Source organism: Monodon monoceros, unplaced genomic scaffold, assembly GCF_005190385.1.
Source record: "Monodon monoceros isolate NGI ecotype Baffin Bay Population unplaced genomic scaffold, NGI_Narwhal_1 Super_Scaffold_13, whole genome shotgun sequence".
Lineage (NCBI taxonomy): Eukaryota > Metazoa > Chordata > Mammalia > Artiodactyla > Monodontidae > Monodon > Monodon monoceros.
In genome coordinates, this window is record NW_021703769.1 from 28,752,507 (window position 1) to 28,767,011 (window position 14,505).

The following is a 14,505-nucleotide window of genomic DNA, read 5'->3' on the forward strand; positions in this document are numbered from 1 at the left end:
TCAGAAGAGGCAACCCAGCCCCCAGAGACCCGGGAAATTCCCTTGCTTCGGTGGGCATGTCTCCAGAACCTACATCATCCTCCCCATGCAACGAATCAGATCCTCCAATAAATCTACTAGGTTGATTGGGACTTATTTTTTCTCAAGGGTTGAATTCATGCAGAAATCCAGGTTGTGAAATTTAATTCCTTTCCAGACAGATGAGTGACTAAGGTACATAGCCTGAGCTTATTGAACAATTTATGAGAACAGAAAGACATGAAAACATGGGAAAAAATTGGTGTTTGAAAATAAAACAAATTGATTATTCTTACTTAAATAAAGCCTTCTACTTTTTTATTCCATCTGGTTACAAAAAGTGGAAAAACATGTTTATTAAGTTGTTACTGCCATTTTCACCCTCAAAGAGTATGGGGACGGGTGGGGGTCAAGACTTCTGAAACCCCCCCAGGAGGTGAGTGAGGTAGTGATCTGTGAGGAGGGGTGCCAGAATAAGGCTCCGCCCACAACCCCACCCACATAGGACTCCCTGAGTGTCCTCGGCTGCACCAGAAGGTGTAACTTATTGCTAAATCTTCCCAGTCCCCTCCCTGCCTTGTAAAGCTTCTCCCTCAAAAGCTGCTCCCTGATGCATCCTGAGGTGTCCTTACCCATTCTCCCCGCGCACAGAGCTTCTATTCTGTATACTCTGGTGTTTGTTGAGGAGCGACTTTTAGCCAAAGCCTCATCCACACTCCTTGTGTGCTTATGAGATCTTAGGGTGGATTCCCTGGAGAGACAATGAGGCAGAGAATTGAGTGGCTTATCGGTGAATGAGGACAGGACTGGGCAGAGGAAGAAGCTGACCTGCAATGTGTTTGAGATCATTCAGTTTCATGGGGACCTTGGGATCTGGGATGACCCTGTGGAGTTGTCCCAGCAGAGTCCGGCTAGGGTTTTGTCTCCCCGTATCAATCAGTCGTTGGCCAGGAGGCATCCCTGGGAAGTGCAGCTCCCTGTGGCTGAGAGCAAGTCTAGTGAGGAATTCATCTCTGCAGCTATCAGCAGCAGTTGGCTGGAGCAGCCCCACAGTATCCCCACATAAGGATTCTCCCTACAGTGTGTGAAGAAAGCTGACTGATCACAAGAGCCTTGCCCACACTCCCTGCAAACACACAGCTCCTCCCTGAGTGAGCCATCTGGAGCCCTCCTGTCGGTTCTTTTCCCAATGCCTGTCAGCACTCCCTGAACACATGACGCTTCTCCTGAGTCGGCCACTGGATGTTCCATAAATGCTGACTTATTGCTAAAGCTTCCCCACAGTCCCTGCACACACAATACTTCCCACCTAAGTGCGTCCTCTTTGTGCATTGAGGGTTGACAGCTACCCACACTCTGCACGCATAAGGCTCCTGCCCTGAATGTGCCTCACTGCCTGATGAGGGTCAATACATCTCTGAAGCTTCACTCACACCCCACACACACATACAGACTACTCCCCGCATGTCTCTTTGGCGTAAGAAGAGGTTCGACTAATTGCTAAAGTCCTGCCCAGGACCCCTGCATACACAAGACTTCTCCTCTCAGTGTGTCCTCTGGTGTCTTATGAGACTTGACTTGTTGCTAAAGCCTCGCCCACACTCCCTGCAAACATAATACTTCTCCCCTGAGTGTGTCCTCTGGTGCACAAGGAGGAGTGATTTCTGGCTAAAGCCCCGCCCACACTCCTTGCACATGTAAGGCTTCTTCATTGAGTGTGTCCTCCGGTGATTAATAAGGGTTGACACCTGGCTGAAACCTCGGCCACACTCACTATACACATAAGGCTTCTCCATTGAGTGTGTCCAATGGTGTCTGATGAGGTTCAACTTATCTTTAAAGCCTCGCCCACACTCCCTGAAGACATAGAGCTTCTCCCCTAAGAGGATGACCTGGTTTGTAATGCAGTTTGATTTGGGGCTACAGTCTAGTTCACGTTCTTGACAGTCGACTGCTCCAGAGCTTGAGGTTTCTAATTCCTTCATTTCTTTGTCTGCTTGCAAAGGGTTTACCCTTTGGGCTGCGCTGGGCTCTATTTATACCACTGCGCTGCCTTCTCCAGGAATTGCTGACTGTTCTCAGGGTGGGCTGGGCAATGCACGTAAGGGCCGTCTCTCCTCTGTCCTCGAGCACCAGAGTCTGGAGTCACCTTCTCTCTCTTGGCCTTCTGTGTTTTCACTCCAGCAGTTGTGAGCAGAATACTGCTGCCCCCGATGCCCCAGGCCAGAATCCCCCAGGTGGAAGTGATTTTCTACACACACACCCGGGAAGATCTGCAGCGTGTGTTAGCTGAGGAACCGCTGACAGAAAAAGGCCAGAAGGCAGGAAGAACAGGGGTAAATCTCTGGCTTTGGTTCTGCTGGAGAAAGAAGGTTTTCAGTTAGAGAAGCCCTAAGTAGGGCTGCTGGGCCGTTCTGCCTTGTCTTAGGACAGAAAGTGTCTTACTGCCACAACTGTAATTGACAATATACATACAACACAATTTGTTTCCCACCAATAATTCCTTTACATTCCACTTCTACACATTCCATTTTCTATTGCAATCCAGAAAATCCATAACAAAAGCATCTTCTATATGTCAGTCAGACCAGGAACCTTTTTGCTCTGCAAGTAGCCTCAACTACCCTTAGCCTCTTCCTCTGACTAAATCATCTAAGTCTGTATCACATTGATATAGACTGTCCACAACTCTGTTCTACTTGGAGGTAACAGTCTCTATGACCTATGTGGAAATCTCTTTCGTGCCTTTTCTATTACAAAATAGAAGACTGATATACAAAAAAAGTCACTAGGTCTGGAAGGCTTTCAAATGTAGGAAACAGTATATGAAACAGTGGTTAAAGAGACTGTATATGAAATAAATCTGAATTTCCAGTTGTCCACCCACAAACAAATACTAAAAATTTCTAAGTACTAGGTTCTCTACTAAAGTATTGTGGATTCCGCAGTGGACAGAAAGACATGCTCCATGATTTCAGGATTCTGGTACCTTGTGCCCAAACTAATCCCATTATAGTGACATCAGACGTGGCTATGGGATTTGCTTTGGCCAACAAAGGTTAGTGAAAAGTTAGTGCTTCTTCCAAACAAGTTTTAAGAGGCACAGTATGGTTCTATCATGGCTGTTTTCCCTCTTCCTTAAGAATCCCATGACCCAGATAGAGGCTGTTCCTTTTGCCTAGATCCCAGAGCCAGCAGAGCTGAACCAACAGAGCTGTCTACCTGAACTGTAGACAGTAGATATTAAGTAAGAAATGAACATTTGCAAAGTTTGGGGTTGTTTGTTATCACAGCATTACCTAGCCTAAACTAACTGAAATATCTCCCCTATGAAAGCTTTAAAGATTATTTCAGGGAGCACCTTTGAGGAAGAGACATCATAACATGAACATGTGAAGAACTAGAGAAAGAGAGACTGGTTTAGGAGGAAAAATAGTATGATCTCAATTATCTCAAATAAGTTTGAGAATAAACTTGTGCTGTCTTGTAACCAAATAGAAATATGAAGATAAAGCACAGGTGAGACAGTGACAAAGAAAATGGATTCATTATAATAGGTGATGGGTAAAATCGTTGAAGTTCACAAACTGTTCAAGGGTGTGAATACTGACATAGAAAAAAAGAGTATGTGGCACTAGTCCTATGGACCCTTACACTCCAAAGAGAAGAAAAAAGTAAGAGAAAAGCCCACAAGAGACATAAGAGGCAGGAGAACTGCAGGATATTGTGGTGCTGAGCAAGACAAAGGACACAACTTCAAGAAATGCAAGTGGGATCCAGGCATTCAATATCAAGACTAATCTGAACAAGGTCATTTTGACATTTTCCTTGGAACCCGTTAAACATATTAACACAGAGAAGGAAGATAATATGACAAGAGAAAAATAAAAACAAAATCTAGTTAGACTGACTAGCTAAGGCCAAATCAAAACACACAGAACCAGACTGAAACAGATGAATCCACACTTAATTAGATGGAGCTCAAACTAGATGGTATCAGATCAAAACATGACAAAGAAGATGAAAATGAAAAAAGTAAACCTGATTAATCCGTATCAGGGAAATAGCCATGCCATTTAAGGAAACCCCTGAAGAAACTCCTGCCTAAAACTAGTTTGTGTCTCCAAAAATGTAATTTTTCTCTACCTGCTTTATCTAGAACTACAGGAATATCTAGAACCACACTATCCAATATGGTAGCCACCAGCTGTATGCTTCCTGAGCACTTCAAATGTGGCTGGTCTGAGCGAAAATGTGTTCTAGTATAAAATAACAACCAGATTTTGAACACTTGCTACAAAAATAAAGAGTAAAATATCTAATTAATTTTTATATTGATTATATGTTGACATGAAAATATTTTGATATATTGGGTTAAATAAGATATTATTAAAATTAATTTCACCCATTTACTTCTACTTTTTTAAATGTGGTTACTAGGAAATTTAAAATTACCCACATGGCTCACATTATATTTCTACTGGACAGCACTGATTTAGAACAAGGGGTGGGAAAACTACGGCCCACAAGCTAAATCTGGCCCTCTATTTCTGCACAGTCTACAAGCTAAGAATGACTTTTAAGTTTTTAAATAGTTGGAAAAAAATCAAAAGAATAATAATACTTCATGATACATTAAAATTACATGAAATCCAAAATTCAGTGTCCACAGAAGTCTTACTAGAACACAGCTATACTCATTCATTTACCTGTTGTCCATGGCTACTTTAACCCTACAAGGGCAGAGTTGAGAGTGGTTACAGAAACCATATCACCCACAAAACCTAAAATAGTTACTTTCTGGCCCTTTACAGAAAACGTTGGCCAACCCCTGATCCAGAGAAATATCACAATCAAAAGTATTTATCAACCTAGATTTAAAGAATCAATGTCAGTTTTTAAATAAATGAAAAAAATATGGCTTATGAAACTCAAAAGCCATACAAACTTTGATATTTAATGTTAACTTCTGTCTTAGAAGGCATTTCTCACTGCTCTCCCCTTGCATACTGTGCCTCCGTTGTAGTTCCTTATATCCAGCAGGCACCCCAATTCCTTAGGGCCTTAGCACCGACTAGGCCCTCCACCTGAAATGCTCTTATCCTAGATACCTAGAGTTCTAATTCCCTTTGGTCAAATGTTACCTTCTTGGTGATTTCAAATACCCAGTTTCAAAATTCAGCCAGCCACACTCTCACACTTAATACTCCTTTATCCGGTTCTATTTTATTATTATTTTTTACTATGTAGTGCTTAGCACCTTCTAACATACCATATTATAATATCCCTATATATGTACTAACCAAAAATGGAGTATACCCTTTAAAACTTGTGAATCACTACGTTGTACACCTGAAACTTATGTAATACTGTAAATCAACTATACCTCAATAAAAAAGAAAATTAAACATATGCAAAAATTTTTAAATAAGAATAATGTCCCTGAATATGAAGCTTTTCGTTAGCTGTCTCCCTACAGTAGAAAGTAATTCCCCATGGGCAGAGATTACCACTTCATTCACTAACATGTTCTAAGTGTCTAGAACATTTTCTGCCATATGGGAGGTGGTCAGTAAATCTCCACTGAATTAATGAAGGAAAGAACACTGCCTCACCAACGAGAGCAGATTCCTATAATTCTCCAGCAACACTTCTCTGTAAGGTCCCTCTGCTCAGAGCTCAGTCTCTTCCATTCTGCCTCTGTGAAGACCACAGCCACATCCCTGAATGTAACTGGTACCTATAAACAAGCAATAAATTAAGGGACATACAGCAAGTCCCCATCAGTCCTCCCACTATGAGGAACATAGCTGGTGGCCCCGGAGAGTCTGGATATGCAAGAAGTTGATCTAATTCTTTTCAGAGTACATGGTTCTCTGTATCAAGTTCTTCTGGGCATTATTACTACAGCTTTGTGTTAAAATCTGAGGAGTACATAACTGATGCATAAAACTCATTCCTGGTCCTCGGACACTTTTGATTTCTTTGGAGAAATGATTTGTGAATCAATTTGAAAACCTAAAGCAGTGCTCAATGACCCTGAGGAATGGAGGAATTCTGAGATGAAGAGTAGAGCATGCGCTAGAAAAGAAAAAAAGCATCATGTACACAAGGCTTGTGCTGGGCATTAGGGAATGGAGACGATTTAGAGGAGAAAATGAAAGAAAACTTCAACCATAGAGAAAAGCAGGAGTGAACAGATGGAGCCCGGAATAAGCATTTTTGAAGAGTTCAGGTTATACTAAATGGGATCTGCAAAATCTGTCTTTGCCTGGTATTTTAACCTCTTCAAAATAAAGCCCTTAATGATTCACTCATCACGTAGAGCAGTACAGGTGTACCTCATTTTACTGCACTTTGCTTTATTGCCCTTCATAGACATCAAGTTTTTTACCATTGAAGGTTCGTGGCAACCCCATGTCAAACAAGTCTATTGGCGCCATTTTTCCAACAGCATTTGCTCACCACGTGTCTCTGTGTCAGATTTTGGTAATTCTCACATTTCAAATGTTTTTATTATTATTATACTTGTTACAGTGATCTCTGATGAAAGATCTTTGATGTTACTACTGCAACTTGCTGAAGGCTCAGAGGATGGTTAGCATTTTTTAGCAATAAAGTGTTTTTTAAAGACTTTTTTGATGTGGACCATTTTTAAAGTCTTTATTGAATTTGTTACAATAATGCTTCTGTTTTATGTTTTTGGTTTTTTGGCTGTGAGGCATGTGGGATCTTAGCTCCTTGACCAGGGTTCGAACCTGTACCCCCTGCAATGGAAGGTGAAGTCTTAACCACTGGACCTCCAGGGTCCAATAAAGTATTTTTTAATTAAGATATGTATATTGTTTTTTCACACATAATGCTATTGAACACATAATAGACTACAGTATAGTGTAAACATAACTTTTATATTCACTGAGAAACCAAAAATTTCATGTGTCTCACTTTACTGTGATATTCACTGTACCATGGTGGTCTGGAACCAAACCCACAATATCTCCAAGTTCTGCCTAGACTTCAATAAGCTTCCTGAAATGAAAGCAGGGCATTTAGCTTGCTTTGCTTCCTAGCCCCAACCCCACTGGACATTCTCTAGGAGTATAACTTTGTATCAATGAATGAACAACTCATAACCAATAGGGGAAGATGAATTTACAATCCAGTGAGATTATAATTTAACTCATAGAACTGAAAAGTTGTTTTCATTTTACAGACCAGGAAAATTTATTTAGGCTTTCTCTCATTCTTAAATTCATATATTCTTTCTTTCCCTTTCCCTCCTTCTCCCTCCCCTTATCTATATAATTTTTCTTTGAATATTGGACATTTTAGGTAAAATATTGTAGCAACTCTGGATACCAACCCTGCCGTCTTCCTAGGTTGTGGTTGTCTGCTTGTTCATTTGTTTTGAGACCTGTCTGGATTAGTTCGATGAAGGTTATTTCCCTGAAGCAGTGGCTCCTCAGAGGGTGCAGCCTTGAGCAAACACACAGTCACCCAGACCTTCCCCCTCCTGACAGAGGGCTCTCTTCGTGTCTCTCCTTGACTTCCCCGTTAAGCTTCCAGCAGGTCTGCCTCTATTGGTATCACACCCGACTGTTAGCCTCCACTATTGGTTGCTGACTGCTCTACTGTTTTCAACAATGTCCTGGAGTATAAATGGCTCCATAGTCTGATCCAATTAAAGTCAGATCCTTTTGCAGGGGTAATTTTGAGGCCAGTATTTGAGACTTACTCCGACCCGTAGGAGAGCTCCTCTCAGCAATTTCTTTCCCTGCTTTCTCTGTTAAACTTCCAGGTGATCTGCCATTTCCCTTGTTGCTATCACAGGCTTCTCAGTTTCCTCTTAATTGCTCACCACCAAAATCTTCACTGTTTTCAACAACACCCTAAGACTTCAACTTCCCTGCTCATTTCCACACAAAGCCAGTCCCCTTAGGGAGCGCTGTAGAGCTCTCTGTTCCTATGGCCTGCCTCCCACCAGGGCAGGACCTCTGCACCACTACTCAGAGGTGGCACAGGACTGGCAGACCACTTCGCTCAGTGTGACACTCCTGCCCTAACAGTGGGGCACTGGGCAGGGGTGGCAGCTCCTTTTCTTCTCAGCATGCTTCTCCTAGCACAGGATCTCTGTCTGCCCTATGAGCAAGATGGGGAGAAGGCAATAAGGTCCCTCCTGATTCTTGACCACCTGTGCCTGAGACAGAGCTTCCATCATACAAATAGGGTCTAGTGGAGATAGAAAACGCCAGACTTCTTGGCCATACTTGCCTGCCACACTGAGCTGGGGGGAATAAGAATTGCTGGTAGCTTGCCCCTCCCAGAGAAAAAGACTGGGAACTGGGGGAAGAAAGTCCCATCTTCTTAGCTGTACCCATTTGGAGTACAGCTTCCATTACACTGAGCTGAAGGGTGACCAGGAGGGAGCAGGTTGTGGGACAAATGCCACAGACTCTTGCTGATTTAGTAGATTTTCTTGAATAAATGTTTCGCTACTTGCCACATGTCCTTAAGAGCAATTTTGAGAGACTTTAAATAAATGTAACCCCAACTCACCAGTATTTTGGACTTTTCCCTCCTTTTCTTGAAGCCAGTCAGTCTTGTGAGAAGGCAAACCTAGAGAAGGAAAAAGAAGCTATGAGAAACTGGGGCTCCCATGGTGCTGTCAGAGCAGCTCCTCCGTGACTTGTGAAGAGGAAGTCGCCCCTTTCCTGTGATCACAAGGCATTCGCAGTAAACCTGGAGCCCTGCTCCCCCTCTTCACCTCTCTGGACCCTCAACAGCTCTCACCTTTTGCCTTGTGATTCTGAGTCGGTGTCTTCACTGTTTCCGCAACTTCCCTGTTCTCCAAAGGCAACATCTCCTCCCAGTCCTGCTCTCTCCAGGCAGAAGGATCAGGCAACGTCATGGCCCCAGAGTCAGCCCCGTGTTCGCCTTGAAATTCTGCCAGGAGGCCTGGTAGAAATGATTTCATCTCAAGATCAATTTCTGCTGCCTGGTGTGATTCCTCCAAAACTTACTTATAAAAGCCCAACTTGTTGCCATGCAGCCAGGACCTGTGGGACAGAGAAGCAATTTGACATTGCTGGGACCCTTACTGTGGGCCCTATGCCTGTGCCTCTTCAGCAGGGATCCTGTCCTCTCACACAATATACATAGAGTCTCAGTCCACAAGGTTCCTTGCATTTTTTTTTTTTACCTCATTCCTTTCTAGCCTGTAGGCCCTTTGTGGTAGATATCATCAACATTCCCAATTATTTGTTTCTCTGTATAATTCTCTGCCCCTGACGTCAGGCTTGGTCTCATGACTTGCCCTGGACAAAGAAATGTGACTGAAAGTGACAGTGCCACTTGTAAGCACTGCATTATTCCACCATCTCTCATGTTCTGAGAACAGAGGAAAGGTAAACCTACTCTAAAAGAAAAAAAAAAACAAGGAGGTACTTCCCTGACAGGCCAGTGGTTAAGACTCCACACTTCCACTGCAGGGGGCGCACGTTCAATCCCTGATGGGGGAACTAAGATCCCGCAAGCCACAGGGCATGGCCAAAAAAAAACACACATAAAATCCAAAAGCCAGTAAGGAAGTGGTGGGTATATTTTATTACATATCAGTTAAAAGGTTCAGTTTAACAAGGACCCCCTTAGGAAAGGTGGGGGGTGGGGAGCAGGGTTTAATATGTGTGTTTAATCTTTGATTGTCTTTTCATAAAAAATACTGCCGGATAAACAACAAGGTCCTACTGTATAGCATGGGAACTATATTCAAAATCCTGTGATAAACCATAATGGAAAAGAATATGAAAAAGAACAGATATATGTATAACTGAATCACTTTGCTGTACAGCAGAAATTAACACAACATTGTAAATCAACTGGACTTCAAAAAAAATTTTTTTAAATACTGGAGGTATATATAGAAAAATAATAAAAATGATTATCTATGGGAAATAAACCTATCTTTGTTTGCAGTCATGACTGTATCCTAGAATCCAAAAGTCCAAATAAAAACTAGAAGTTGTAGCAGCTCATACAACTCTATATCAAAAAATCGCAGCTCATACAACTCAATATCAAAAAAAACAACTCAATTCAAAAATGGGGGGACTTCCCCGGTGACGCATTTGTTAAGAGTCTGCCTGGCAATGCAATGGACGCGGGTTCAAGCCCTGGCCCGGGAAGATCCCACATGCCAGGCAGCAACTAAGCCCGCGAGCCACAACTACTGAGACTGCATGCCACAACTATTGAAGCCCATGCGCCTAGAGCCCGTGCTCTGCAAAAAGAGAAGCCACCGCAATGAGAAGCCCGCACACCGCAATGAAGAGGAGGCCCCGCTCTCCACAACTAGAAAAAGCCCACACGCAGCAACAAAGACCCAACGCAGCCAAAAATTAATTAATTAATTAATTAATTTTAAAAAAGAAAAAAGGGCAGAAATCTGCAGAGACATGGATGGACCGAGAGACTGTCACACAGAGTGAAGTCAGAAAGAGAAAAATAAATATCGTACAATATCACTTATATGTGGACTGTAGAAAAATGATAGAGATGAACCTATTTTCAAAGCAGAAATAGAGTCAAAGATGTAGAGAACAAACTTACGGTTACCAACGGGGGAAGGGAAGGTAGGTTGAATTGGGAGATTGAGATTGACATGTATAGACTACTATGTATAAAATAGATCACTAATTTGAGAACCTGCTGTATAGCACAGGGAACTCTACTCAATGCTCTGTGGTGACCCAGATGGGAAGGAAATCTGAAAAAGAGTGGATATATGTATACGTGTAACTGATTCACTTTGCTGTACAGCAGAAACTAATACAACATTGTAAAGCAACTATACTCTGATAAAAATTAATTTTAAAAAAAGGGAAGATGTTTAGTGAAGAACACAGTATGGCACCTAGAGACCTCAAATTTTCAGTATACACAGAACATGGACTGGATAAGAAGCATTGCCACCAATGAATATACAATTCTGCTTTCCAACTTTTTACCAACACTAGGAATTATCTAACTTTTTAATCTTTGCTAATCGAATACATTAAAAATATCCATTTTTTGGAAGATAAAATAAAATAAAATATAAAAAAAATGAGCAGAAGATGTGAATAGACATTTTTCCAAAGAGAACATGAAGATGGCCAACAGGCACATGAAAAGATGCTCAACATCACTAACCATCAGAGAAATGCAAATTAAAACTACAGTGAGATATCACCTCACACCTATCAGAATGGCCATCATCCAAAAAAACACAAATAACAAGTGTTGGTGAGAACTGTTGATGGGAATGTAAATTGGTGCGCCCACTGTGGAAAACAGCATGGAGGTTCCTCAAAACACTAAAAATAGAAGTATTATATGATCCAGCAATTCCACTCCGGGTATATACCTAAAGGAAACAAAGACACTAATTTGAAAAGATACATGCACCCCAATGTTTACAGAAGCATTATTTACAACAGCCAAGATATGGAAACAACCTAAATGTTCATCAACAGATGAACGGATAAAGATGTGGTATACATGTACTACAATGGAATATTACTCAGCCATAAAAAGAATGAAATTTTGCCATTTGCAACAACATGGATGGACCTGGAGGGTACTATGCTTAACAAAATAAGTCAGAGAGAGAAAGTTTGTACCCAACATCTCCTCATTTCCCCTATCTGCAGCCCCTGGCAATCACCACTGTACTCTCTGCTTCCCTGAGTTCAGCTTTTTTAAATTCCACATATAAGTAAGATCACACAGAATTTGTCTTTCTCTGTCTGACTTATTTTACTAAGCATAATACCCTCCAGGGAATATAGCCAATATTTTATAATAACTGTAATGGAGTATAATTTTTAAAAATTGTGGATAACTATGTTGTACACCTGAAACCTATATAATATTATAAATCAACTATACCTCAATAAAAAAAAACTAGAAGTAGTAAGTTAATTTAAATTTAGCAAGGTGGCTGGACATGAGGGGTCAACATACAAACATCAACTGTATTTTTAAATACTAGTCAGAAACAACTGGAGAGTTACATTTTAAAAACATTTCCAAAAATATCAAGAACATAAAATGTATAGGAATGAATTTGAAGAGATGTGCAAACATTCTACACTGAGAACTACAAAATGTTACTTTGAGAAATTAAAGACCTAAATAAATAGAGAGATATACTTAGTTTGTGGGCTGGAAAACTCAGTACTCTTGAGACGTCGATTCTAACCAAACTGATCTACAGATTCAACACAATTCCAATCAAAATCCCACACGACTTATTTTTGTTGAAAACATCTAGCTGATTCAAAAAAATATTTGGAAATGAAAAGGACCTTGAATAGCTAGAATAACCCTGTAAAAGAAGACTTATGATAAATGGTTTCAAGACTTAGTATAGGGACTTCCCTGGTGGCGCAGTAGTTAAGAATCCACCTGCCAATGCAAGGACAGGGGTTTGATCCCTGGTCCGGGAAGATCCCACATGCCCCGGAGCAACTAAGCCCATGCGCCACAACTTCTGAGCCTGCACTCTAGAGCCCACAAGCCACAACTGCTGAGCCCGCGTGCCACAACTACTGAAGGCCACGCACCCTAGAGCCCCTACGCCACAACTACTGAAGGCCATGTGCCTAGAGCCCATGCTCCGCAACAGGAGAAGCCACTGCAATGAGAAGCCCGCACGCCACAACAAATAGTAGTCCCTGCTCACTGCAAACTACAGAAAGCCTGTGCGCAGCAACACAGACCCAACGCAGCTAAAAATAAATTTTAAATTTTTTTTAAAAATATAAAAAAACAGACTTAGTATAAAGCTGAAGTTATCAAGACAGTGTGATGTTGATTAAATTAACAGAACAGAAGAGACTGTCCAGAAATAAACCCACACTTAGACAATGATTTTCAACAAAGGCACCAAAGCAATAAATACAATGGTAAAAGGAGAGTCGATTCAACAAATGGTGCTATAAACAAGTACTATGTCAAACCTCAAAACCTCAAACCATACACAAAAAAAATACATCAAAATGGATCATAAACATAAATGTAAAAGCTAAAACTTTAAGCTTCTAGGAAAAAAAATCATAGGAGAATACCATCATGACTTTGGTGTAGGCAAAGAATTCTGAAACAGGACACAAATTCCAGTTGTTGGAGGTGATGGTTACATGGGAGTACATGTCTGTCAAAATCCATTGAAACATATACTTCAGATCTGTGCAGTTGGCTGTATATAAATTATACCTCAGTTTTTTAAAAAAGAGTAAATTTAAGTCCTTCTCAGTTAAGGACACATAATGAAACATTTATAAGTGAAATGATACGATGTCTAGAAGTAGCTTTAAAATAATTCTGCAAAAAAAGGTAGGAGGCAGGGGTGGTATATGAAACAACCTTGAACATGAATTGATTATTGTTGATGCTGGATGATGGATTTGTAGTTTCTATGTGAAAAGTTAATCACCAAAAAAAAAAAAAGGCATTAATTATGTAATTTTGTTCTTATGTTTTAACTTAGAAGAAAGCCCTCTAGCAGCAGTTACATGCTCCAAAGATGTGTTGTAGAAATTAACAGTGCAACTCTTATCCGTCACAATTAACAAAGAGAGGAATCATATGTGAGCGTAGGTTTGTTCAAATAAGTCAGTGCTGAGGGAATAAAATATTACAGAGATTGTAAAGCCCAGTGCCTGGCACAGAACAACTCCCAATAAATGGTAGTTACCATCATTTTCTATTTTACAACAGCTGACACAGTCTTGGGAATCCAGCAGCCAGGATGAAACCTTGCTAGGGCAAGGATGGTGGTAACCTGAATGAGAGCACTTGTCTGGGGTAATATTCCCTGTTAAAGGCCTTTGCCCTTAAATCAGCCCTGGTATCATACAGAAACAAGCAGGTCCTCTGAGCCTCAAATGGAACACTGCAGGGCACAAAACGTCAGGATGAGCAAAGGAAATTTGCCCAAGGTCTGGAGAACAGAAGACACTGCAGAAACATGGAAGGTGAGTGGTATCCACCTGCAAGAAGTCCTCTCGTTCTCTATACAGTCCTCTCTGGGCAGGCAGGGATGTGAGAAGGTGAACCTGAGGATGAAACAGGCAGTGTGAGCTTCAGGACTGTCTCTTGGCCCCCAGATACCAAGCTAAAAATCCCCAAGCTTAAAATAATGGGTGCTCCTCTTCTTTTAAAAAAAAAAAAACAAAAAAAAACAGCCTCAGATCTGTCAAAGAAGAATGTAGACAGCTTCCTGGGGACAGAGTCATGTGTGGGCATCAAAATACAGCCTGTCCTGATATGCTATTAAATAGGAAAATCATCCTTTGTTACTAATAATAATTAACACTTACTAAACTCTTACTATACACCACAGACAATTCCAGGCACTGTACAACTTTTGTCTCCCAAAGGCCCGGAGTTAGGTCTTCTGATAAACTGAGGTAACAGAGCTAGAAAGTGCCTAGATTTGATCTCTAG

The 14,505-nt window shown here is 41.2% G+C and overlaps 1 protein-coding gene across 1 annotated transcript; it reads right to left on the reverse strand.

Annotated features, from left to right (window-relative positions):
* Window positions 1-329: 329 nt before the first annotated feature.
* Window positions 330-14,060, reverse strand: ZNF343 (zinc finger protein 343). Its single transcript, XM_029221833.1, is given in 4 exon segments — window positions 330-2,377; window positions 8,575-8,634; window positions 8,809-9,074; window positions 13,754-14,060. Coding segments are annotated over 3 exon segments (1,059 nt in total). The 5' UTR covers window positions 8,993-9,074; window positions 13,754-14,060; the 3' UTR covers window positions 330-1,562.
* Between the last annotated feature and the right edge of the window lie 445 nt (window positions 14,061-14,505).